The sequence below is a fragment of the Neolamprologus brichardi genome, chromosome 14 (assembly GCF_056152115.1).
Source record: "Neolamprologus brichardi isolate AB-2024 chromosome 14, ASM5615211v1, whole genome shotgun sequence".
Classification (NCBI taxonomy): Eukaryota; Metazoa; Chordata; class Actinopteri; order Cichliformes; family Cichlidae; genus Neolamprologus; species Neolamprologus brichardi.
In genome coordinates this window covers 6,667,252-6,694,161 of record NC_142117.1, presented here as the reverse complement: position 1 = coordinate 6,694,161, position 26,910 = coordinate 6,667,252, and the positions used below count along the sequence as shown (strand labels likewise).

Genomic DNA, 26,910 nt, shown 5'->3' with positions numbered 1-26,910 from the left:
ATCGATCTCCAATTGGGATAGCAGTTGCTTCTTCAGAATGTTGGAGCACCTAAGCTACTAGTTGTTTCGCTGTCAGTTTACAACCTCTTCTGTTCCATGTGAGAGGATTTTCTCTAAGGCAGGAGAAATTATCTCCAAGAAAAGAAACAGACTCGGCCATCGCACAGTGGAACAAATTCTCTTCCTAAACAAAAACCAAACAGGATAACCTTAAATGCATCACGTTTTTACTTTACAAGTTAATAAGCATTTTCCTTTTTCAGTTCACAAATTAATTCTGCCTCCAGGTCAAAAATATGTATAAGAAAATTGGCCTAATATCATATTATTTATAAACATACCTGTCCAGTGGTTAATTGCATAAGTACATTAAGGCAGGACCTCACAGCAGAAGCATACTCCATAATGTATTGTACATTATTATATGTATATTAAATTTATTTTTATTATCTATTGTATTTACAAACATCAAGAAGTCACAAGAAGAGAAAGACCAGACCATGGCACATGTTTAAACAAGGTTTAAGTTTATTTTGTATTATCAATACCAATGCTCTCAGATTCAGATCTCATGTTCACTCCTTATGTTGAATACAGTTCTGTTTTAATATTGGTATAAATTTATGGTAGGGTTAGGTGAGGCTAAAGTACTGTATGATGTACTGTCAGTGAAGGTTGCAGCTGTTTTAACAAGAAAGTTCCGCACGAAAAGTCAAAGGGAGTAATCATACATGTTATTATACAGGAGCATAAATTCGGTTTTTATGAAAACTGCTGATCTCAGACCTGCACAGATTCTGATTTCCACCCTGCATATCTGCAGTCAGCTGCATAGAGAACATGATATTTTCTCTGACAGCTTTAAACCCAATGTAAGAGAAAAGGTCTTCAGTTGTATGTTGAAGTAAAAACTTTTACCTGTAATTCTCTCACTGTGGTAAATGTATTTAATCTGAAGTAGCATACACATGACAACATATCCCCTCTTGAAATTGAGGCATTTTATTTCATTTTGATAAACACTAATTAATGTCAGAAACATATGTTTCAAAGTTTGTGCTACAAAGGTGATGTGAAAAGGTCTACAAAGGAAAGAAAAATGCACTGTTTAAATGCATTCAAAACACACAGAGCTCTGTAGGGGGGGATGTATGAAAAGAATGCATTTCTGAAAACCATTTGTCAATAATTCCAGTCTGTTATTGCAGCCACAAAACAACCATAAATATCATTAATGCAAAATGATATTTGCAGGTTTTCAAGTAACATTTCTAAAATAGATTACAGTATTTAACGTGAAAGCCACGGGGACATAAATGACCTCAAAACAAGAGTGAAATACAGGCTACAAGTCATGGTCCACTCTTACTGTGCATCTCTCTCACTTCTTTCTTTTTCTGGTATGTGTGGAAAGCATGGTCTCCAAATGTAGCAGTGGGCCAGTCACACCAGTGTTCAAGCTGGTACATTTTTGTTTGTTTGTTATTGAGATATATATATATATATATATATATATATATATATATATATATATATATATATATATATATATATATATATAATGGTTTAAAAACAAACATGCTTGAATCAAACATACATGCACTATGTTCATTATGGTATGGTACATTCCATTGTGACACACCATTCTAACCCATGACATTCCGTGCTATGGCATTCCATTTGGTGCTCAGCTGAACTGCAAAATATCATAAACATGTACAACTGTGGGATTTATGTCAAATATTTGTATATTTCATACAGATGTTGACACTCACAGTGCGCTAGGCAATTTTTATGTCTCATCAGGATTGGTTCAGTCATTCAGAAAGAAATAGTAAACACACAAATATTACCTTACACTGCATATATGTATTTAAACTGAGTTCAACCTTAAAGATGAGCAGCAAGCAGTAATATTGATTTATGTAGAATAAGTGCTTAAAAGGTCTGTGCAGTTTGTCAGTAATAGAGTTTGGCACATGTCTGACACAAGATATCTAAGAATGTAAAAACTCTAATATTAGTCATCAGCTTGTATGTCTGTTATTTAGCAACATATCTGAAACATGCAAAATGAATAAATTAAAATAAAATTAAGAACAGAAGAGCAAAAATGACACATACCATCAAGACAAACAGCATTACATGTTTTTCTTCTTCAAAGCCATCTGTGACATCACAGAATTGTCTTTGATGATAGCTGTAGGGGGCGGAGCCAGGTTTCAAGAAAACCCTTAAATACACCCCATGTAGACAGAAACTGTAAGCACTACACTAGCTTTTTAGTTTGAGTTTCCATTTGGAACCCACATTACCTAGTTGAGTAGATAACTGGTTGCACTTGATAACTTTGCGCGGACAATATAAATACAAATTAAATACATTCATTTAAAAATGGCTGCCACACTAGAATTACAGCATAAAAAAATTGAAAAATTAAGAAAAAGAGAAAAACACCTCATGGCTTTAAACAAGGAACAGCAGAAGACAATATCAGAATTTGTTATGGTGTGTAGAGAACGTGTGGATGACATTTCGAGGCTTAAACAGGAAGCCCGCGCCCATCTCTCAGAAATAGACCAACTAAGAAAACGTTTGGCTCAATGTGAGATGAAGGCCGCAGGATCAGAGAAATATGAGAAAAAAATCCTGGACCTTCAAAAGAGATGCAAAGACCTGGAAAGGAAACATGCCACTGAAAAAAAGAGACGGGAGCAGAAAGAAAAAGATGCGGAATTTCTGTCTCGTCTTCAAGGAAAAGTCAATAGACTGAGCAAAGAAAATGAGGCCCTGAAGCAAAAATTAGAGCAGGTGACCACTGAAAAAAACCAAAAAGTAAAAGAACTGAAGGAAAAAGAAGAACAGATAAAAAATGAGCTTAGAGTCCAGGACCAGCTCAAAGAAGAGAGGGTCAACTTTGAAAAAAGGACATCAGAATATCTTGTAGAGGCTAGCACGCTGTTTCAATGTAGAGACAGACTTAAAACAGTGGAGGCACAAGAAGAGAAATTAAAAGCTGAAATTAAAACATGGCAAAAAAAAGCAGAGGATTTTGAAGATCAAAAGGACAGGGTCATTATGGAGAAAAACGCATTGATAATGAAAAAAAATGAACTGTCAGATTTGCTTTTGGGAAAGAACTTGGACAATAAAAAACTAGTAAAAGAGTTAAAAGAAAAACGAGAGGAAATAGAAAGTCAGACAAAGGAAGCCTCAAAGCAGCTTTCTAACATGCAACACCTGGAGAAAGTCCTGAAGATGAAAAATGAACAAATAGCCAAACTTGAAAGTGAGAGGCGGGAATCCTTCAAGAAAATGACATCCCAAGATCATGAGATTGTCAGTCTGAGAAATGCTCTGAAAGAAACAGAACACAGACTAGAAATACAGATGACGCACGATGAGTTTTGGCCTCAGCATGAAAAACTTAATAAGGAGTTATCTGAGGCTAAGACCGTGATCAGTCAATGTAAGGACACCATAGAGTCACTGACAAAAGACACAGAACAAAAGAATAGTGAACGAGAAATGATTCAAGCAGACCTATCCAAGTATCAGACCAGGTATTTTGCTGTGAAAAATAAACTGGAGCTCATCAAACAAAAGCAGGCAGAAGCGCAGACGGCACAGGCCAAACAACTTGCCTGTGTTGACAAGGAGCACAACGTAGTTAAGAAAAGGCTGGTCCAGATTTTGGCAGACAAAGAAAAGTTGGACAAAGAGCTCACACACTACAAAGAAATTGTGTTTCAGCAGCAACAAAACATAAAAGAGCTGGAAACTGAAATTCAAATGAGTTCAATTCAAAGACAAACGATTGAAGGACAAAAACAGGAAATTGACCGTCTGATGGAGCAGGTAAAGGACCTGCGTGAGGAGAATTCCTCAAAGGTTGCAATTGAGCTGAACAAATACGCTGCACAAACGCAGGAAAAAATCTTCTCGCAGTGGCGAACAAACAGACTTAACGCTAAAAGAAAAATGCACATGTCCAGTCACGCATTAGTATTTGAACAGCACCGCCGGGACCGCCTGTTATGCAAATATAAACAGCTGGTCACAGAAAAGGACAAAGAAATTAAAGAACTGCGGTCAACGCTGAATCAGGAGGCTGCACTTCAAAACAAAAATGCCATACAGAAACTCCACAGATGTGAGAGGGAAAATCGCGACCTCAAAAAGCAGTTAGTAACAACACAGCGAATCCTTTCTGTATATGAGGCTAAGAACAGCAGCCTTGTAGAAGAAAATAAACAACTGACACTTGAGGTGAGCGCAAAGCACGCCCCGCTACCTCAGATTTCCACCAAGGCCAAGTCAAACTCTATGGCGAAATCATATGAGCAGTCTGAGGTTGGGCGCTCAACCAGAGTCATCTCCAGCATTCCTCAAAAGACAGAAAAAAAGGTTTATCTCCTCCCTCCTCTCGTAGGCAAAACGTTGGCATTGCAGAATTTAAGCAGCAGACCCTCCAGATTATCCAGCAACTCTCCAAAGATTTTGCAACACACCCCCATAATTAAACAACAGACCCCAGTCCAGATGTACTTCACTGGATCAGGCAGCCATCCCATCCTGCCTAAAATCAGACACAATCATCCCAGTGCCGAAGAAGTCTCCCATCTCCAGCCTGAATGATTACCGCCCTGTGGCCCTCACACTGGTAATCATGAAATGCTTTGAGAGACTAGTCCTTCAGCACATCAAGGATTACCTACCCCCAGAATTCGACCCCCACCAGTTTGCATACCGTGCAAACAGATCCACAGAAGACGCCATCGCCACAGCCCTCCACGCTGTGCTAAGTCACCTAGAGCAGCGGCAAAGCTATGTCCGAATGCTCTTTGTGGACTACAGCTCAGCCTTTAATACAATCATCCCGGACATCCTCATCACCAAACTGGTCACTCTTGGCCTCCCTCCTCTCACATGTGCCTGGATAAAGGACTTTCTCACAAACCGGCCCCAGACTGTAAGACTTGGCCCTCATCTCTCCTCCACTCGCACACTGAGCACCGGCTCCCCACAGGGCTGTGTGCTGAGCCCCCTCCTGTATTCTCTCTACACCCACGAATGCAGTTTGACCCACAACAACACTCTCATCATCAAGTTTGCTAATGACACCACGGTAGTCGGACTCATCGCAAAGGGAGACGAGGCAGACTACAGAGAGGAAGTCCTGAAGCTGGCAGCATGGTGTTCAGAAAACAACCTGGCACTGAACACTGAGAAAACCAAAGAGCTCATTGTTGACTTCAGGAGACACAGCACTGACTTGGCCCCCCTTTACATCAACGGGGAGTGTGTGGAGAGGGTCCACACCATCCGGTTCCTTGGTGTCCTCATCTCTGCTGACATCTCCTGGACAGACAACATCTCAGCGGTCGTCAACAGCGGCTGCACTTCCTGAGAGTCCTCAGGAAGTACAAGCTGAACTCCAACCTGCTGCTGACCTTCTACCGCTCGTCCATTGAGAGCCTGCTAACCTACTGCATCACGGTATGGTACGGCAGCTGCACCAAGCGGATAGAGTGAGGCTTCAGAATGTGGTCAAGACAGCACAGAAGATCATCGGCTGACCTCTCCCCTCCCTGATGGACATTTATTCCTCCCGCTGTCTCAGCAGAGCAGCAAACATCATCAAGGACAGCTCCCACCCTGGTTTCAACATGTTCAGCCTGCTTCCCTCAGGGAAGCGCTACAGGTGCATCAGCACAAAAACCCACAGACTCAAAAACAGTTTCTTCCCCAAAGCCATAACCACCCTGAACTCACACATGCACCGATAACACAGCCCCCCTAAGAAACCTGCTGACCTGTTCCAACACCAGAAAGCCCACTTTGAAGCTGTGGAGGTAAACACAGACAACACGAGAGCTCTCAATTAACACTGCTTGTTTATTACTCATCACCACACAACTGGATACTTTTCCCTCCAAAACACAGCAATGACACTTCCTGAGAACTGGGTGTGAGTGGAGCCCTCCAGTGGTCCACCACAAAGCAATCATTTCCTTCCATACATTGAAAGAAATAATCATCTTTTAGACTGGTCAACAAACAAAAATGGACTTTTTCTAAAATAAAACTCAATCACTAAGGGATATGGTTAAAAACAATACTAAAAATACACTGAGGCAATTACATCTCTAACCCAGGAGGGCCCGTATTTACCGTAACACCAAAAATAGTAGACAACAATAAATAATAACATCTGTTTGCTGTGAGGAAGTGACATGAACACATTCCATCTGTGTCACTACCTCACCCCCAACCAGTCGCGGCAGATGACTGCCCCTTTCTGAGCCTGGTTCTGCTGGAGGTCTCTGCCTGTTAACAGGCAGTTTTTCCTCCCCACTGTCGCCAAGTGCTTGCTCATAGGGGGCCCTCGGATTGTTGGGGTTTCTGTAATATTGTAGGGTCTTTACCTTACAATATAAAGTGCCTTGAAGCAGCTTCTTGTGAATTGGCATTTTGCAAATAAAATTTAATTGAAATGAACTGATTTCCTTTGGTTTAAGTCTGAGTGGTTGTATTTGAGCACTTTTGATCTACTTCTATTCATTGTATTCATTCCTTAAAATGAGGTACTAACTCTAAACTTTCCACTGTGATTCTAAAACCTAAAGTACAAAGTACAAATACTTTACTGTACTTACGTTTCAGGTATCTCTATTTTCAGAATCAGCATATTTTAGAAATGTTGCATGAGTATTTTTTTTTCTGACACCTTTTAACTTTTACTCCCTACATTTTGACAGAAATTTCTGTATTTTCTATGCCTTACCTTTAAACATGGGTTTGTTACTTTAGGTTTAACACATTACAGAAAAGTTTTTATTTCCATGCACTTAGCATCTTTAAACAACAAACACAAGGAAAAAATCCTGGATCTCCAGAAGAAATGCTAGGACCTTGAAAACAAATGTGCCATTGTAAAAAAAAAAAAAAAAAAAAAGACATGGGAGCAGAAAGAAAAGGTAGTGGAATTTCTGGCTTTCAAGACAAAATCAAGACATTGAAAAAAAAAGTTACCCAGAAACAAAATTAAGCCAGGCAGTAATTGACAAAAAAGCAAAACAAGTGAAAGAGAAAGAACTCAAGCAAAAAGAAGAATGCTTAAAAAAGGAGATCAAAAATCCAGGACCAGCTCATGGAAGAGTGGGTGAACTGTGAGAAAAGAAAAACATAATATGTGGGGTGCTGCTGCTGTTCTCACTGATGGGTGTGATGCTCTGCTCAGGCCATCAGCGCTGCTCAGTATGGCTTCTTCTGCTCGTGACAGGCACAAAAACAACACACATCATTGAAAACAAAGGTAATTAAATATCATTGTGACTGGTGTCATTACATCAAATGCATTTTTTAAATAATATAATCTTACCTCTACTGCCCTTTTCCTTGCTGTGGAGAAAATAAATGAATATTACTCTTTAGGACATCAACACCTCATGTAACTCCACAAACAGCTAACACATGTAAACTGTATATGTTTCCAGGAGGCGCTGGTGGGTTTGCGGCCTGTTTATATCACTCACCTGAGTTCAGGTAGGGCAGCATTACATACAGGATAACCAACGGTACGATCCCAATCAAACCAAGAACAATGTTGAACATCCAGCTCCCTGGCTCTGAAACAGATAACACACATGAGACTCTGCTGCTCCCTACTGATAGTTTACAGTATTACACTGAGACGTCTCTCACCTTCCACATTCAGAATGAAGCTCTTTTTGATGGGCACTTTCAGGGAGTGATGAGAGACACTGCAAGTAAACTGTTTGCCAGACTGCCTGAGCGAAGCCTTGAGGTAGAAGAAAGCTGACAGCGAGTAGGTCCTGTCCTGGTTATGTTTGTGGCTGGACAGCAGGATGTTATCCAGTACCTTGGGCAGAGGAGCACCAACCCTCTGGCCTGACGCTGCCGGGTCCTGCTCGTACCAAACTATCTCCACATCCAGGGGGTAATAGCTGTTTGCCTCACACACAACTTTCTGCTCCTGGCCCTCCAGCAGTGAGAAGGTGGGTCCCACATTGAGGGAGACACGAGGAGGCTCTTAGGAGAGAAAGAATGGAAAATGTAAAAAGTTATCCCAAATGTATGAATCCACAGCTTCTGTGTTCTAAGTGATGGAAACATTGAAAAAAATCACACGTGAATTTCATTAACCATCATGGAGGGATGGATGGATGGATAATTGTTATTAATCTCTGTCTCTCTTCCACAGCATGTCGTCTATCCTGTCTTCCTTCCCTCACCCCAACCGGTTGCAGCAGATGGCCGCCCCTCCCTGAGCCTGGTTCTGCAGGTTGTTTCTTCCTGTTAAAAGGGAGTTCTTCCTCCCCACTGTCACCAAGTGCAGCTTGAACTGACTGTTGCTGTGAATATAACTGACACAGGAAGCCACTGCTTTAATTTCAAGCTAACAATATAACAAATGAATGAGAACAATGTGTAACTCAGTTGGAGTTAGAGAAGAATAACTCAGTGATTATATGTTGTAGTAGCCAAGAGGTGTGGTCTCTGTGAAGGAGCAATGAAGGATAAACTGGGGGGGCTGGATAGATAGGGCTGTCATAAGGAAAAGTGTTTGTGATCGCTGATGATCATATGAACTGGAGACATTTGAAATTTCTGAATGTAAAAGTTGACAGTAAGACACAACTACATCATGAGCCACATAGAGCCCACTTTGATCTTAAGCGAGCTGGACCAGTTAAATTACCATTTCTATCAGTGTAAATGAGTTTAACTAACTAATTTCAACAATAAATCTCTGTTGTTCTACATGAGACATACAACATACTGCTGTAGTAAACTACATTAAACTTTTTTGGCTCAAATTATTTTTTTAAAAAAGTGTAACATTACAGAAAACTCTGGTAGCTCCTTACCTGTAGTGTCCTATAATTATAAGGCAGAAAGTTAAATTTCCTATTTTTATTATTTATTTTACTCTAGAAGCATTGTTTTGTTTTTTAAAAAAGCTGACATTTCTAGAGCAGACAGTAAAAATACAGTAAGTTTTCTGTCATTTAATTGTTTATTTGCTACTTTATTGTTGTAGCATGAATGGCTGTGGGGGAGTTCTCTATCAGCAGGACAACTATAACATTTATAAAAATACACTTTTAACTGTATTTTTTAAAACTCGTGCTCTTCTTCACATTTCCAGTGGGCCGATTAGTCTTTGCCTAGCTGACCTTATGTCAAACGCTAGGCAATGTTTGGATGAAGTCAGGAGAAGGGCAGGTAATATGCTGCCTGAGCATGAAGCACTGAAAGGAGCTGGTGTGTCAGCTGTGAAGAGCATGAAATAAAAGTAGATGAAATCTCAGCTGAAGCTCATTAAAAGTTCTCAGGGTCCACTGTCCATTCAAGTGCCCATTATCCCTAACTAAAGGGAACCCATTAAACTAATTTCCAGCCCCATTTGTTTCATTCTTGCTGTACAGTAGAGCAGCTTTACATGATGCACAGTTCAAAATAATCTTGATTTAACTTCTACTGGGTCTTGAAATTGCTCTTCAGCACTAACTCCTCCCCCTTTACACCAAGTTTCTTCTGATTGGTTGGACCTTATGAACAAAAGATTAAAACAGTGGATGGGTGGGGCTTCTCTCCTTACAACCACATTAGGGATAGCCACTCTCACTGACTTCATACAGATCTAAGAGTAGAAAAACTGTTTAAAGTCTAGATATGGATACTTGTTATTATCATAATCTGAAAATCTGACCATGTTTAATATGGAACAGTATCAGTATGACAGAAAAACTAAAAAAACAAAACAAAACAAAAAAAAACAGAATCAGTCCCCTTTATAATCCATTTTTCAGTTTAACTAATGTAACAGGCAGAATTAATATTAGTACTTTGTGTCATCTGATTTCCTCACCTTCGATGTGCAGATTTATGTCCACACTGCCAAACAGTGGATTCACTGACACTGAACAAATGTAGGTCCCTTCACTGCTCATCTTAGACAGGGCGAGGGTGTAGGTGGCATCGCCAGTCGCCAGAGCCTTCAGCCCAACGCCGCTCCCCTGGGTGTGCCCGGTGTGGCTGGTGTAGCTGAAGAGTTTATTCCTCTCTCCCCGGTGCTGCCAGTGCCACTCCACAGTGATGTTGGCACCCTTGTGGTCAACGTCAAACTGGCAGTGGAGCTTTTGCTGGGACATCAGGCCTGCTTTCACTGAAGGAGTCTTTGTTTTGATGGCCATGGCGACTGTGGAAACAGATCTGGTGACTGTCCGCACAAATTTCTCAAAACAAGTGGCCCACCATGTCCCATAACTACACATGCATCATCAACAATAAGTATCTCATATGATAGATATATTTTTCTGATTCTGAAATCCTCATATGTTGAGTTTACCTGTGGTGGTGAGTACCTCTCTGTCAGGGATGGGGGTAGTCCTGACAGAGAGGTGCTCTCTGTCAGGACTACATTTGCGGTAGTGCTGCTCTCCTGGGGGAGGCTGGTCAGAGGGGTGCCTGAGGAAACCAGTGACTGTAAAGAGGCCCCTGCTGTGTCTGAGGGTACAGAGGAACCAGCGGTTGTACTCTTGGGCGCCCATGACAGGCCAGCGGACATAAATGCCCTCTGTGCTGTATCTGCGTAGCTCACACTCCAGCTGCTCTTCCTCCACCCCCTCCACATACCGCCTCAGGTCCAACTTTGATCCTAGAATGGGACACATGCAGTCAAATCAAATGTCTTTCAGCCTTCTCCTCATGCAGCCTGCAGTAACTCACCAGTGATTAATAAAGTGATGGCGTTTGGGTTAACAGGAGCATCTCCTTTCTGACCAAATTGCAGCATAGCCTCTCTGTGGATGAGTCGAGTCTCAGTGTGCCCCTCATTATTAGTAAACACATGTTCGTCAGTGAACTGACAGGGCAGCCACTGGTTCTGGATACTCCACACACCTAAATCACACAGACATATGCACAAAATCATCATTAAGCGTATGATTCCATTCATGCAGTCGAGTGTAGCGTCCACACTAGCTCTAAAAACGCGGTGACAAAGCCTTGCACAATAACTCACCTGCACTTAGATACAAGTAAATAAGGATATTTAAGATTAAACCCATGATTCTTCATTGGTGACCCCGCAGAAAATCCCCTTTAGTTCGGTTGCCGCTCGAAGTTTCTCCGGATACTTTCACTTTCATTTTCAAGAAAAAAAAAACTGGCTTTGCAGACGCTCCGATCACGTGACAAGCAGCACACAAAGTAAGAGGGAAAATATGAAATTATAATAATATTCGCCGTTAAATTGCACTAGTTTCAACGTTAGATTGTTAAAGGGACCCCTAGTTATTGTTTTGTTTAGTAGTGATCTGGCTGTGTCCAGTGCGCACTACTGTGTGACAAGTTACTCACAAAATATCCATAATCATGCCCACAGTTAATTTCTACAGAGTTTCTCCACACGTCTCAACGAGTCAACTGTAGGTTATGCTTCCATTTTTTTTACGCCATCAAACTCGTAGTACTGTCTTTGACCTGAGGTGTTGCTGTGAGTGCACCAGAGCACATCCGCAGCCACAGCACAGGAGGGGTTTTTGGGGGGGTTTTTTTGTTTTGTTTTTTACAAAAAACTTTATTCATGAACAATTGCACAAGAAACAGACAAGAAACTTAGAGTATTCATCAAATAAAAATCATGTGTAAAAACTGTGTGTTTAAGAAGCTAAAACAAAGTTATAAACTATCAGAAAGCAGGAACTTGTCTCAAATTAATTTAAAATGGCCAGGTAATGCAACTTCTGTATTTATTTTTATTTAATGTTAATAACTGTACAGTGCTCTGTTTTTGGTAACTATTGTCCATGATGTAAATATGTAAAAGAAAATGTGTATGCTTCTGTTCTGTGTCCTGTGTGTCCTGTTTGTTTGTATATTAGTTTTTCTTGCTGCTGTTACAACCAAATTTCCCCTTCTGGGTCAATTAAAGGATTATTCTATTCTATTCTATTCTATTCTATTCTATTCTAAAGTAAGGGCTTTCCTATCACTTGCAAGTTTTAGCAATTTACTCAAGAATTTAAATTCATTAAGCAATCAGTTTTTCACTGTTTGGTTTTAAAATATTTACATTTGTGGATACAGTATTCCCTGACAACAACAGAGTCCAAACAAATATCCCATACTTGATTGCTTTATTGAATCCCAGTGGACTGTAACTAGCTCCATTTCATAAAGAGATTGCAATAATTCAGTGTGGAAAGAGCAGAAGATCCAGACTTCAATATCATCTTCCCAGAATACTCAGGTGGTCGTATCCAAGTTAAACCAGTTTAAATTGGTTTAACTTGGATAATAACTTGAAATTTCTGAATTTCATCTCCTTGTTACCTGAACTTAACTGAATTAATCTTAACTGAATTGTGACAGTTACAGGATCCTGTTCAGGGAGGGTGCTGTCCTAGCTCCACCAGTTACTGAAACATTACTATTAGGGGTTGCATCCTTCTTCCATATGGTCTTCCAATGCTTCCACCAAATGTTGCCTTGGTGGGCCATTGTCATATGGTTTCCCTGCTATTGAGAGGGAACTGTAATAATGTAATAATGTAATAAACCAGTTGTACTAAGAGGGCACTGCTTCTTGTGGTTGTTCATCTTTTAGCCAAGCATCTCAGTGTTTGGTTTGTTTGTGGTTTAGATCAGCTGGTTGGTTTCAGTTTGTCTGTAACGCTGCATTCACATCTTTTAGTAGACCTTCAAAGATTACTTTGAAAGTTGAACGTTATAGACTTGATAATCAGCCACAGCTTAGCCACAATCTTCTCTCTCTAGCACTCAACACCTTCATCGAATCAGCTGTACTTGAGCTTGGTTCCAATATGGGATGAGGGTGACAATATCTCCCCCCTGACGTGATGTCCTGGCCCTGTCCTTGCCATAGCATTTGTGTTGTACATCATCGATCTCCAATTGGGATAGCAGTTGCTTCTTCAGAATGTTGGAGCACCTAAGCTACTAGTTGTTTCGCTGTCAGTTTACAACCTCTTCTGTTCCATGTGAGAGGATTTTCTCTAAGGCAGGAGAAATTATCTCCAAGAAAAGAAACAGACTCGGCCATCGCACAGTGGAACAAATTCTCTTCCTAAACAAAAACCAAACAGGATAACCTTAAATGCATCACGTTTTTACTTTACAAGTTAATAAGCATTTTCCTTTTTCAGTTCACAAATTAATTCTGCCTCCAGGTCAAAAATATGTATAAGAAAATTGGCCTAATATCATATTATTTATAAACGTACCTGTCCAGTGGTTAATTGCATAAGTACATTAAGGCAGGACCTCACAGCAGAAGCATACTGTATTGTACATTATTATATGTATATTAAATTTATTTTTATTATCTATTGTATTTACAAACATCAAGAAGTCACAAGCAAAGAAAGACCAGACCATGGAACATGTTTAAACAAGGTTTAAGTTTATTTTGTATTATCAATACCAATGCTCTCAGATTCAGATCTCATGCTCACTCCTTATGTTGAATACAGTTCTGTTTTAATATTGGTATAAATTTATGGTAGGGTTAGGTGAGGCTAAAGTACTGTATGATGTACTGTCAGTGAAGGTTGCAGCTGTTTTAACAAGAAAGTTCCGCACGAAAAGTCAAAGGGAGTAATCATACATGTTATTACACAGGAGCATAAATTCGGTTTTTATGAAAACTGCTGATCTCAGACCTGCACAGATTCTGATTTCCACATATCTGCAGTCAGCTGCATAGAGAACATGATATTTTCTCTGACAGCTTTAAACCCAATGTAAGAGAAAAAGTTTTCACTTGTATGTTGAAGTAAAAACTTTTACCTGTAATTCTCTCACTGTGGTAAATGTATTTAATCTGAAGTAGCATACACATGACAACATATCCCCTCTTGAAATTGAGGCATTTTATTTCATTTTGATAAACACTAATTAATGTCAGAAACATATGTTTCAAAGTTTGTGCTACAAAGGTGATGTGAAAAGGTCTACAAAGGAAAGAAAAATGCACTGTTTAAATGCATTCAAAACACACAGAGCTCTGTAGGGGGGGGATGTATGAAAAGAATGCATTTCTGAAAACCATTGTCAATAATTCCAGTCTGCTACCGCAACCACAAAACAACCATAAATATCATTAATGCAAAATGATATTTGCAGGTTTTCAAGTAACATTTCTGAAATAGATTACAGTATTTAACGTGAAAGCCACGGGGACATAAATGACCTCAAAACAAGAGTGAATTACAGGCTACAAGTCATGGTCCACTCTTACTGTGCATCTCTCTCACTTTTACTTCTTTCTTTTTCTGGTATGTGTGGAAAGCATGGTCTCCAAATGTAGCAGTGGGCCAGTCACACCAGTGTTCAAGCTGGTACATTTTTGTTTGTTTGTTTATTGATATATATATATATATATATATATAATGGTTTAAAAACAAACATGCTTGAATCAAACATACATGCACTGTGTTCATTATGGTATGGTACATTCCATTGTGACACACCATTCTAACCCATGACATTCCGTGCTATGGCATTCCATTTGGTGCTCAGCTGAACTGCAAAATATCATAAACATGTACAACTGTGGGATTTATGTCAAATATTTGTATATTTCATACAGATGTTGACACTCACAGTGCGCTAGGCAATTTTTATGTCTCATCAGGATTGGTTCAGTCATTCAGAAAGAAATAGTAAACACACAAATATTACCTTACACTGCATATATGTATTTAAACTGAGTTCAACCTTAAAGATGAGCAGCAAGCAGTAATATTGATTTATGTAGAATAAAATGCTGATGGGGAATGTTTTTCCTGCAGAATAAGTGCTTAAAAGGTCTGTGCAGTTTGTCAGTAATAGAGTTTGGCACATGTCTGACACAAGATATCTAAGAATGTAAAAACTCTAATATTAGTCATCAGCTTGTATGTCTGTTATTTAGCAACATATCTGAAACATGCAAAATGAATAAATTAAACTAAAATTAAGAACAGAGGAGCAAAAATGACACATACCATCAAGACAAACAGCATTACATGTTTTTCTTCTTCAAAGCCATCTGTGACATCACAGAATTGTCTTTGATGATAGCTGTAGGGGGCGGAGCCAGGTTTCAAGAAAACCCTTAAATACACCCCATGTAGACAGAAACTGTAAGCACTACACTAGCTTTTTAGTTTGAGTTTCCATTTGGAACCCACATTACCTAGTTGAGTAGATAACTGGTTGCACTTGATAACTTTGCGCGGACAATATAAATACAAATTAAATACATTCATTTAAAAATGGCTGCCACACTAGAATTACAGCATAAAAAAATTGAAAAATTAAGAAAAAGAGAAAAACACCTCATGGCTTTAAACAAGGAACAGCAGAAGACAATATCAGAATTTGTTATGGTGTGTAGAGAACGTGTGGATGAAATTTCGAGGCTTAAACAGGAAGCCCGTGCCCATCTCTCAGAAATAGACCAACTAAGAAAACGTTTGGCTCAATGTGAGATGAAGGCCGCAGGATCAGAGAAATATGAGAAAAAAATCCTGGACCTTCAAAAGAGATGCAAAGACCTGGAAAGGAAACATGCCACTGAAAAAAAGAGACGGGAGCAGAAAGAAAAAGATGCGGAATTTCTGTCTCGTCTTCAAGGAAAAGTCAATAGACTGAGCAAAGAAAATGAGGCCCTGAAGCAAAAATTAGAGCAGGTGACCACTGAAAAAAACCAAAAAGTAAAAGAACTGAAGGAAAAAGAAGAACAGATAAAAAATGAGCTTAGAGTCCAGGACCAGCTCAAAGAAGAGAGGGTCAACTTTGAAAAAAGGACATCAGAATATCTTGTAGAGGCTAGCACGCTGTTTCAATGTAGAGACAGACTTAAAACAGTGGAGGCACAAGAAGAGAAATTAAAAGCTGAAATTAAAACATGGCAAAAAAAAGCAGAGGATTTTGAAGAGCAAAAGGACAGGGTCATTATGGAGAAAAACGCATTGATAATGAAAAAAAATGAACTGTCAGATTTGCTTTTGGGAAAGGACTTGGACAATAAAAAACTAGTAAAAGAGTTAAAAGAAAAACGAGAGGAAATAGAAAGTCAGACAAAGGAAGCCTCAAAGCAGCTTTCTAACATGCAACACCTGGAGAAAGTCCTGAAGATGAAAAATGAACAAATAGCCAAACTTGAAAGTGAGAGGCGGGAATCCTTCAAGAAAATGACATCCCAAGATCATGAGATTGTCAGTCTGAGAAATGCTCTGAAAGAAACAGAACACAGACTAAAAATACAGATGACGCACGATGAGTTTTGGCCTCAGCATGAAAAACTTAATAAGGAGTTATCTGAGGCTAAGACCGTGATCAGTCAATTTAAGGACACCATAGAGTCACTGACAAAAGACGCAGAACAAAAGAATAGTGAACGAGAAATGATTCAAGCAGGGCTATCCAAGTATCAGACCAGGTATTTTGCTGTGAAAAATAAACTGGAGCTCACCAAACAAAAGCAGGCAGAAGCGCAGACGACACAGGCCAAACAACTTGCCTGTGTCGACAAGGAGCACAACGTAGTTAAGAAAAGGCTGGTCCAGATTTTGGCAGACAAAGAAAAGTTGGACAAAGAGCTCACACACTACAAAGAAATTGTGTTTCAGCAGCAACAAAACATAAAAGAGCTGGAAACTGAAATTCAAATGAGTTCAATTCAAAGACAAACAATTGAAGGACAAAAACAGGAAATTGACCGTCTGACGGAGCAGGTAAACGACCTGCGTGAGGAGAATTCCTCAAAGGTTGCAATTGAGCTGGACAAATATGCTGCAAAAACGCAGGAAAAAATCTTCTCGCAGTGGCGAACAAACAGACTTAACGCTAAAAGAAAAATGCACATGTCCAGTCACGCATTAGTATTTGAACAGCGCCACCGGGACCGCCTGTTATGCAAATATAAACAACTGGTCACAGAAAAGGACAAAGAAATTAAAGAACTGCGGTCAACGCTGAATCAGGAGGCTGCACTTCAAAACAAAGATGCCATACAGAAACTCCACAGATGTGATAGGGAAAATCGCGACCTCAAAAAGCAGTTAGTAACAACACAGCGAATCCTTTCTGTATATGAGGCTAAGAACAGCAGCCTTGTAGAAGAAAATAAACAACTGACACTTGAGGTGAGCGCAAAGCACGCCCCGCTACCTCAGATTTCCACCAAGGCCAAGTCAAACTCTATGGCGAAATCATATCAGCAGTCTGAGGTTGGGCGCTCAACCAGAGTCATCTCCAGCATTCCTCAAAAGACAGAAAAAAAGGTTTATCTCCTCCCTCCTCTCGTAGGCAAAACGTTGGCATTGCAGAATTTAAGCAGCAGACCCTCCAGATTATCCAGCAACTCTCCAAAGATTTTGCAACACACCCCCATAATTAAACAACAGACCCCAGTCCAGATGTACTTCACTGGATCAGGCAGCCATCCCATCCTGCCTAAAATCAGACACAATCATCCCAGTGCCGAAGAAGTCTCCCATCTCCAGCCTGAATGATTACCGCCCTGTGGCCCTCACACTGGTAATCATGAAATGTTTTGAGAGACTAGTCCTTCAGCACATCAAGGATTACCTACCCCCAGAATTTGACCCCCACCAGTTTGCATACCGTGCAAACAGATCCACAGAAGACGGCATCGCCACAGCCCTCCACGCTGTGCTGAGTCACCTAGAGCAGCGGCAAAGCTATGTCTGAATGCTCTTTGTGGACTACAGCTCAGCCTTTAATACAATCATCCCGGACATCCTCATCACCAAACTGGTCACTCTTGGCCTCCCTCCTCTCACATGTGCCTGGATAAAGGACTTTCTCACAAACCGGCCCCAGACTGTAAGACTTGGCCCTCATCTCTCCTCCACTCGCACACTGAGCACCGGCTCCCCACAGGGCTGGGTGCTGAGCCCCCTCCTGTATTCTCTCTACACCCACGAATGCAGTTTGACCCACAACAACACTCTCATCATCAAGTTTGCTAATGACACCACGGTAGTCGGACTCATCGCAAAGGGAGACGAGGCAGACTACAGAGAGGAAGTCCTGAAGCTGGCAGCATGGTGTTCAGAAAACAACCTGGCACTGAACACTGAGAAAACCAAAGAGCTCATTGTTGACTTCAAGAGACACAGCACTGACTTGGCCCCCCTTTACATCAACGGGGAGTGTGTGGAGAGGGTCCACACCATCCGGTTCCTTGGTGTCCTCATCTCTGCTGACATCTCCTGGACAGACAACATCTCAGCGGTCGTCAACAGCGGCTGCACTTCCTGAGAGTCCTCAGGAAGTACAAGCTGAACTCCAACCTGCTGCTGACCTTCTACCGCTCGTCCATTGAGAGCCTGCTAACCTACTGCATCACGGTATGGTACGGCAGCTGCACCAAGCGGATAGAGTGAGGCTTCAGAGTGTGGTCAAGACAGCACAGAAGATCATCGGCTGACCTCTCCCCTCCCTGATGGACATTTATTCCTCCCGCTGTCTCAGCAGAGCAGCAAACATCATCAAGGACAGCTCCCACCCTGGTTTCAACATGTTCAGCCTGCTTCCCTCAGGGAAGCGCTACAGGTGTATCAGCACAAAAACCCACAGACTCAAAAACAGTTTCTTCCACAAAGCCATAACCACCCTGAACTCACACATGCACCGATAACACAGCCCCCCTAAGAAACCTGCTGACCTGTTCCAACACCAGAAAGCCCACTTTGAAGCTGTGGAGGTAAACACAGACAACACGAGAGCTCTCAATTAACACTGCTTGTTTATTACTCATCACCACACAACTGGATACTTTTCCCTCCAAAACACAGCAATGACACTTCCTGAGAACTGGGTGTGAGTGGAGCCCTCCAGTGGTCCACCACCTGATCATCCAGAAGCACATGTGCTGGTTTAAGTCTGTCAATAGAAACAGCCTCCTGCCGACCCCCAAAATCCAAAAGGAAATGCTTCCGGCCCGGTTGAATAACCCTAAACGGGCCGTCATACAGTGGACGCAGCGGAGGCCTATGAGCGTCATGCCTGACAAAAACAAACTGCTAACAGTCCAACGACCTCGGAACGAAGGTGTCGGGCACACGATCAGGCCGTGTGCCGCCAAGCGCTGGAAAACCTGATGCAGATGGGACGCGTGCTGACTCTCAGAACAGCTGGCCACCAATATATCGTCAAGGTACACGAAGACGAAAGGCAAGACAGAGTTCATCAACCGCTGAAAAGTCTGGGCGGCGCCTTTCAGGCCGCACGGCATGCGCAAAAATTCAAACAGGCCGAAAGGGGTAATAACGGTAGTTTTCGGGACGTCTTCGGCGCGCACGGGAACCTGGTGATACCCCCGAACCAAGTCAATTTTTGAAAAAATCGAGGTGCCGGCGAGGTGGGCGGAAAAATCCTGGATGTGGGAAATGGGGTAACGGTCGTTCTCCGTGACATTATTCAAACGGCGAAAATCCCCACACGGCCGCCACCGACTGTCTGACTTGGGCACCATGTGTAGCGGAGAAGCCCAGGCACTATTCGAGCGCTGCACAATGCCGAGGCGCTCCATTGCGGCAAACTCTTCCCGAGCGACGGAGAGTTTCGCGGGGTCGGTCACCCGGTGTGTGCGAACACCGGGTGACCGACCGTCGGAATATAATGTTCAACCCCGTGCTTCGTTGCCGTGTTCGATAAATTAGGAACAGTCAGTGAAGGGAACTCCAAGAGCAAACGCTGAAAAACATGAACCCTGAAGTCACTAAATTAGCCCGATTCAGGGGCTCGATGGCGCGAGTGAAACAGGGTATTGAAGAAAAATACAGGGCGTCGACACGATATTTCGTGTCGTCAGCCGAGATGCCACGAAGGGCGAACTGAGCCTCCACGTGCACGAACCATGACGGGGGATCGTGAAGCCAAAAGTCCGGCAGCTCGAGCGCCACAGCAAACGTAGCTGCAGCCGGAGGCAGAGGGCTGGCGGCTGCTGATGCATCCAGAGCGGAGTCGGTGCCACCATCGGACTGCAGCATGTTCGAGTCAGGGGTCACCAATGTGGAGGTAAGCACAGACGACACGAGAGCTCTCGATTAACACTGCTCGTTTATTACTCATCACCACACAACTGGATACTTTTTCCTCCAAAACACAGCAACAACACTTCCTGAAAACTGGGTGTGAGTGGAGCCCTCCAGTGGTCCACCACAAAGCAATCATTTCCTTCCATACATTGAAAGAAATAATCATCTTTTAGACTGGTCAACAAACAAAAATGGACTTTTTCTAAAATAAAACTCAATCACTAAGGGATATGGTTAAAAAGAATACTAAAAATACACTGAGGCAATTACATCTCTAACCCAGGAGGGCCTGTATTTACCGTAACACCAAAAATAGTAGACAACAATAAATAATAACATCTGTTTGCTGTGAGGAAGTGACATGAACACATTCCATCTGTGTCACTACCTCACCCCCAACCAGTCGCGGCAGATGACTGCCCCTTTCTGAGCCTGGTTCTGCTGGAGGTCTCTGCCTGTTAACAGGCAGTTTTTCCTCCCCACTGTCGCCAAGTGCTTGCTCATAGGGGGTCCTCGGATTGTTGGGGTTTCTGTAATATTGTAGGGTCTTTACCTTACAATATAAAGTGCCTTGAAGCAGCTTCTTGTGAATTGGCATTTTGCAAATAAAATTTAATTGAAATGAACTGATTTCCTTTGGTTTAAGTCTGAGTGGTTGTATTTGAGCACTTTTGATCTACTTATATTCATTGTATTCATTCCTTAAAATGAGGTACTAACTCTAAACTTTCCACTGTGATTCTAAAACCTAAAGTACAAAGTACAAATACTTTACTGTACTTACGTTTCAGGTATCTCTATTTTCAGAATCAGCATATTTTAGAAATGTTGCATGAGTATTTTTTTTTCTGACACCTTTTAACTTTTACTCCCTACATTTTGACAGAAATTTCTGTATTTTCTATGCCTTACCTTTAAACATGGGTTTGTTACTTTAGGTTTAACACATTACAGAAAAGTTTTTATTTCCATGCACTTAGCATCTTTAAACAACAAACACAAGGAAAAAATCCTGGATCTCCAGAAGAAATGCTAGGACCTTGAAAACAAATGTGCCATTGTAAAAAAAAAAAAAAAAAGACATGGGAGCAGAAAGAAAAGGTAGTGGAATTTCTGGCTTTCAAGACAAAATCAAGACATTGAAAAAAAAAAAGTTACCCAGAAACAAAATTAAGCCAGGCAGTAATTGACAAAAAAGCAAAACAAGTGAAAGAGAAAGAACTCAAGCAAAAAGAAGAATGCTTAAAAAAGGAGATCAAAAATCCAGGACCAGCTCATGGAAGAGTGGGTGAACTGTGAGAAAAGAAAAACATAATATGTGAAATGCTATACATATAAAGGCTAACCACTGAGCCCTGCTCTGAAAACCTGACATAGATGTAACTCTGTCTGTAAAGTTGCATTTAAGAAATAAGTGCTTAAAGTTAAAGTTTAAAGCGCCATCTTCTGTCACTACGGAACATAAAGTCACGTGGTTGGTTGGTTAATAGACTTACATTAGTTTATGTTTGCTAAATAGTGACACAATGAATAACCCCCTTACTCTATAAAGGTGTGTGTGTGTGTGTGTGAGGAATGCTCCTCAGATCAGCCTTTAGCATAGGTAATTAAATATCATTGTGACTGGTGTCATTACATCAAATGCATTTTTTAAATAATATAATCTTACCTCTACTGCCCTTTTCCTTGCTGTGGAGAAAATAAATGAAAATTACTCTTTAGGACATCAACACCTCATGTAACTCCACAAACAGCTAACACATGTAAACTGTATATGTTTCCAGGAGGCGCTGGTGGGTTTGCGGCCTGTTTATATCACTCACCTGAGTGCAGGTAGCGCAGCATTACAAACAGGATAACCAACGGTACGATCCCAATCAAACCAAGAACAATGTTGAACATCCAGCTCCCTGGCTCTGAAACAGATAACACACATGAGACTCTGCTGCTCCCTACTGATAGTTTACAGTATTACACTGAGACGTCTCTCACCTTCCACATTCAGAATGAAGCTCTTTTTGATGGGCACTTTCAGGGAGTGATGAGAGACACTGCAAGTAAACTGTTTGCCAGACTGCCTGAGCGAAGCCTTGAGGTAGAAGAAAGCTGACAGCGAGTAGGTCCTGTCCTGGTTATGTTTGTGGCTGGACAGCAGGATGTTATCCAGTACCTTGGGCAGAGGAGCACCAACCCTCTGGCCTGACGCTGCCGGGTCCTGCTCGTACCAAACTATCTCCACATCCAGGGGGTAATAGCTGTTTGCCTCACACACAACTTTCTGCTCCTGGCCCTCCAGCAGTGAGAAGGTGGGTCCCACATTGAGGGAGACACGAGGAGGCTCTTAGGAGAGAAAGAATGGAAAATGTAAAAAGTTATCCCAAATGTATGAATCCACAGCTTCTGTGTTCTAAGTGATGGAAACATTGAAAAAAATCACACGTGAATTTCATTAACCATCATGGAGGGATGGATGGATGGATAATTGTTATTAATCTCTGTCTCTCTTCAACAGCATGTCGTCTATCCTGTCTTCCTTCCCTCACCCCAACCGGTTGCAGCAGATGGCCGCCCCTCCCTGAGCCTGGTTCTGCAGGATGTTTCTTCCTGTTAAAAGGGAGTTCTTCCTCCCCACTGTCACCAAGTGCAGCTTGAACTGACTGTTGCTGTGAATATAACTGACACAGGAAGCCACTGCTTTAATTTCAAGCTAACAATATAACAAATGAATGAGAACAATGTGTAACTCAGTTGGAGTTAGAGAAGAATAACTCAGTGATTATATGTTGTAGTAGCCAAGAGGTGTGGTGTCTGTGAAGGAGCAATGAAGGATAAACTGGGGGGGCTGGATAGATAGGGCTGTTATAAGGAAAAGTGTTTGTGATCGCTGATGATCATTTGAACTGGACACATTTGAAATTTCTGAATGTAAAAGTTGACAGTAAGACACAACTACATCATGAGCCACATAGAGCCCACTTTGATCTTAAGCGAGCTGGACCAGTTAAATTACCATTTCTATCAGTGTAAATGAGTTTAACTAACTAATTTCAACAATACATCTCTGTTGTTCTACATGAGACATACAACATACTGCTGTAGTAAACTACATTAAACTTTTTTGGCTCAAATTATTTTTTTAAAAAAGTGTAACATTACAGAAAACTCTGGTAGCTCCTTACCTGTAGTGTCCTATAATTATAAGGCAGAAAGTTAAATTTCCTATTTTTATTATTTATTTTACTCTAGAAGCATTGTTTTGTTTTTTAAAAAAGCTGACATTTCTAGAGCAGACAGTAAAAATGCAGTAACTTTTCTGTCATTTAATTGTTTATTTGCTACTTTATTGTTGTAGCATGAATGGCTGTGGGGGAGTTCTCTATCAGCAGGACAACTATAACATTTATAAAAATACACTTTTAACTGTATTTTTTAAAACTCGTGCTCTTCTTCACATTTCCAGTGGGCCGATTAGAGTCTTTGCCGTGCTGACCTTATGTCAAACAACGCTAGGCAATGTTTGGATGAAGTCAGGAGAAGGGCAGGTAATATGCTGCCTGAGCATGAAGCACTGAAAGGAGCTGGTGTGTCAGCTGTGAAGAGCATGAAATGAAAGTAGATGAAATCTCAGCTGAAGCTCATTAAAAGTTCTCAGGGTCCACTGTCCATTCAAGTGCCCATTATCCCTAACTAAAGGGAACCCATTAAACTAATTTCCAGCCCCATTTGTTTCATTCTTGCTGTACAGTAGAGCAGCTTTACATGATGCACAGTACAAAATAATCTTGATTTAACTTCTACTGGGTCTTGAAATTGCTCTTCAGCGCTAACTCCTCCCCCTTTACACCAAGTTTCTTCTGATTGGTTGGACCTTATGAACAAAAGATTAAAACAGTGGATGGGTGGGGCTTCTCTCCTTACAACCACATTAGGGATATCCACTCTCACTGACTTCATACAGATCTAAGAGTAGAAAAACTGTTTAAAGTCTAGATATGGATATTTGTTATTATCATAATCTGAAAATCTGACCATGTTTAATATGGAACAGTATCAGTATGACAGAAAAACTAAAAAAAAAACAAAAAAACAGAATCAGTCCCCTTTATAATCCATTTTTCAGTTTAACTAATGTAACAGGCAGAATTAATATTAGTACTTTGTGTCATCTGATTTCCTCACCTTCGATGTGCAGATTTATGTCCACACTGCCAAACAGTGGATTCACTGACACTGAACAAATGTAGGTCCCTTCACTGCTCATCTTAGACAGGGGGAGGGTGTAGGTGGCATCGCCAGTCGCCAGAGCCTTCAGCCCAACGCCGCTCCCCTGGGTGTGCCCGGTGCGGCTGGTGTAGCTGAAGAGTTTATTCCTCTCTCCCCGGTGCTGCCAGTGCCACTCCACAGTGATGTTGGCACCCTTGTGGTCAACGTCAAACTGGCAGTGGAGCTTTTGCTGGGACATCAGGCCTGCTTTCACTGAAGGAGTCTTTGTTTTGATGGCCATGGCGACTGTGGAAACAGATCTGGTGACTGTCTGCACAAATTTCTCAAAACAAGTGGCCCACCATGTCCCATAACTACACATGCATCATCAACAATAAGTATCTCATATGATAGATATGTTTTTCTGATTCTGAAATCCTCATATGTTGAGTTTACCTGTGGTGGTGAGTACCTCTCTGTCAGGGATGGGGGTAGTCCTGACAGAGAGGTACTCTCTGTCAGGACTACATATGCGGTAGTCCTGCTCTCCTGGGGGAGGCTGGTCAGAGGGGTCCCTGAGGAAACCAGTGACTGTAAAGAGGCCCCTGCTGTGTCTGAGGGTACAGAGGAACCAGCGGTTGTACTCTTGGGCGCCCATGACAGGCCAGCGGACATAAATGTCCTCTGTGCTGTATCTGCGTAGCTCACACTCTAGCTGCTCTTCCTCCACCCCCTCCACATACCGCCTCAGGTCCAACTTTGATCCTAGAATAGGACACATGCAGTCAAATCAAATGTCTTTCAGCCTTCTCCTCATGCAGCCTGCAGTAACTCACCAGTGATTAATAAAGTGATGGCGTTTGGGTTAACAGGAGCATCTCCTTTCTGACCAAATTGCAGCATAGCCTCTCTGTGGATGAGTTGAGTCTCAGTGTGCCCCTCATTATTAGTAAACACATGTTCGTCAGTGAACTGACAGGGCAGCCACTGGTTCTGGATACTCCACACACCTAAATCACACAGACATATGCACAAAATCATCATTAAGCGTATGATTCCATTCATGCAGTCGAGTGTAGCGTCCACACTAGCTCTAAAAACGCGGTGACAAAGCCTTGCACAATAACTCACCTGCACTTAGATACAAGTAAATAAGGATATTTAAGATTAAACCCATGATTCTTCATTGGTGACCCCGCAGAAAATCCCCTTTAGTTCGGTTGCCGCTCGAAGTTTCTCCGGATACTTTCACTTTCATTTTCAAGAAAAAAAAACTGGCTTTGCAGACGCTCCGACCACGTGACAAGAAGCACACAAAGTAAGAGGGAAAATATGAAATTATAATAATATTCGCCGTTAAATTGCACTAGTTTCAACGTTAGATTGTTAAAGGGACCCCTAGTTATTGTTTTGTTTAGTAGTGATCTGGCTGTGTCCAGTGCGCACTACTGTGTGACAAGTTACTCACAAAATATCCATAATCATGCCCACAGTTGTATTTCTACAGAGGTTTCTCCACACGTCTCAGCGAGTCAACTGTAGGTTATGCTTCCATTTTTTTTACGCCATCAAACTCATAGTACCGCCTTTGACCTGAGGTGTTGCTGTGAGTGCACCAGAGCACATCCACAGCCACAGCACAGGAGGGTTTTTTTTTTTTTTTTTGGTTTTTTTTGTTTTGTTTTTTTACAAAAAACTTTATTCATGAACAATAGCACAAGAAACAGACAAGAAACTTAGAGTATTCATCAAATAAAAATCATGTGTAAAAACTGTGTCTTTAAGAAGCTAAAACAAAGTTATAAACTATCAGAAAGCAGGAACTTGTCTCAAATTAATTTAAAATGGCCAGGTAAAGCAACTTCTGTATTTATTTTTATTTAATGTTAATAACTGTACAGTGCTCTGTTTTTGGTAACTATTGTCCATGATGTAAATATGTAAAAGAAAATGTGTATGCTTCTGTTCTGTGTCCTGTGTGTCCTGTTTGTTTGTATATTAGTTTTTCTTGCTGCTGTTACAACCAAATTTCCCCTTCTGGGTCAATTAAAGGATTATTCTATTCTATTCTATTCTATTCTATTCTAAAGTAAGGGCTTTCCTATCACTTGCAAGTTTTAGCAATTTACTCAAGAATTTAAATTCATTAAGCAATCAGTTTTTCACTGTTTGGTTTTAAAATATTTACATTTGTGGATACAGTATTCCCTGACAACAACAGAGTCCAAACAAATATCCCATACTTGATTGCTTTATTGAATCCCAGTGGACTGTAACTAGCTCCATTTCATAAAGAGATTGCAATAATTCAGTGTGGAAAGAGCAGAAGATCCAGACTTCAATATCATCTTCACAGAATACTCAGGTGGTCGTATCCAAGTTAAACCAGTTTAAATTGGTTTAACTTGGATAATAACTTGAAATTTCTGAATTTCATCTCCTTGTTACCTGAACTTAACTGAATTAATCTTAACTGAATTGTGACAGTTACAGGATCCTGTTCAGGGAGGGTGCTGTCCTAGCTCCACAGTTACTGAAACATTACTATTAGGGGTTGCATCCTTCTTCCATATGGTCTTCCAGTGCTTCCACCAAATGT

At 41.2% G+C, this 26,910-nt stretch overlaps 4 protein-coding genes across 4 annotated transcripts; 2 read left to right on the top strand and 2 right to left on the bottom strand.

The window, feature by feature from the left end:
* Positions 1 to 1,936: 1,936 nt before the first annotated feature.
* LOC148098769 (uncharacterized) lies at positions 1,937 to 4,687 on the top strand. The gene has a single exon (XM_087850708.1). It carries the CDS (start codon positions 2,395 to 2,397, stop codon positions 4,636 to 4,638), a length of 2,244 nt encoding a protein of 747 aa, XP_087706834.1. The 5' UTR covers positions 1,937 to 2,394; the 3' UTR covers positions 4,639 to 4,687.
* A 1,858-nt stretch (positions 4,688 to 6,545) lies between these two features.
* LOC148098768 (tapasin-related protein-like) lies at positions 6,546 to 11,166 on the bottom strand. The gene is made up of 8 exons (XM_087850706.1): positions 11,054 to 11,166; positions 10,759 to 10,932; positions 10,379 to 10,687; positions 9,899 to 10,228; positions 7,708 to 8,055; positions 7,539 to 7,631; positions 7,385 to 7,404; positions 6,546 to 7,170 (listed from the first exon to the last, which is right to left on the bottom strand). The coding sequence occupies exons 1-8, from the start codon at positions 11,097 to 11,099 to the stop codon at positions 7,120 to 7,122; spliced, it is 1,371 nt and encodes a 456-aa protein (XP_087706832.1). The 5' UTR covers positions 11,100 to 11,166; the 3' UTR covers positions 6,546 to 7,119.
* A 3,370-nt stretch (positions 11,167 to 14,536) lies between these two features.
* Positions 14,537 to 20,738, top strand: LOC148098767 (uncharacterized). The gene has a single exon (XM_087850704.1). It carries the CDS (start codon positions 15,312 to 15,314, stop codon positions 17,553 to 17,555), a length of 2,244 nt encoding a protein of 747 aa, XP_087706830.1. The 5' UTR covers positions 14,537 to 15,311; the 3' UTR covers positions 17,556 to 20,738.
* On the bottom strand, positions 19,692 to 25,562 carry LOC148098766 (tapasin-like). The gene is made up of 8 exons (XM_087850705.1): positions 25,443 to 25,562; positions 25,148 to 25,321; positions 24,768 to 25,076; positions 24,288 to 24,617; positions 22,101 to 22,448; positions 21,932 to 22,024; positions 21,778 to 21,797; positions 19,692 to 21,401 (listed from the first exon to the last, which is right to left on the bottom strand). Exons 1-8 carry the CDS (start codon positions 25,486 to 25,488, stop codon positions 21,351 to 21,353), a joined length of 1,371 nt encoding a protein of 456 aa, XP_087706831.1. The 5' UTR covers positions 25,489 to 25,562; the 3' UTR covers positions 19,692 to 21,350.
* Between the last annotated feature and the right edge of the window lie 1,348 nt (positions 25,563 to 26,910).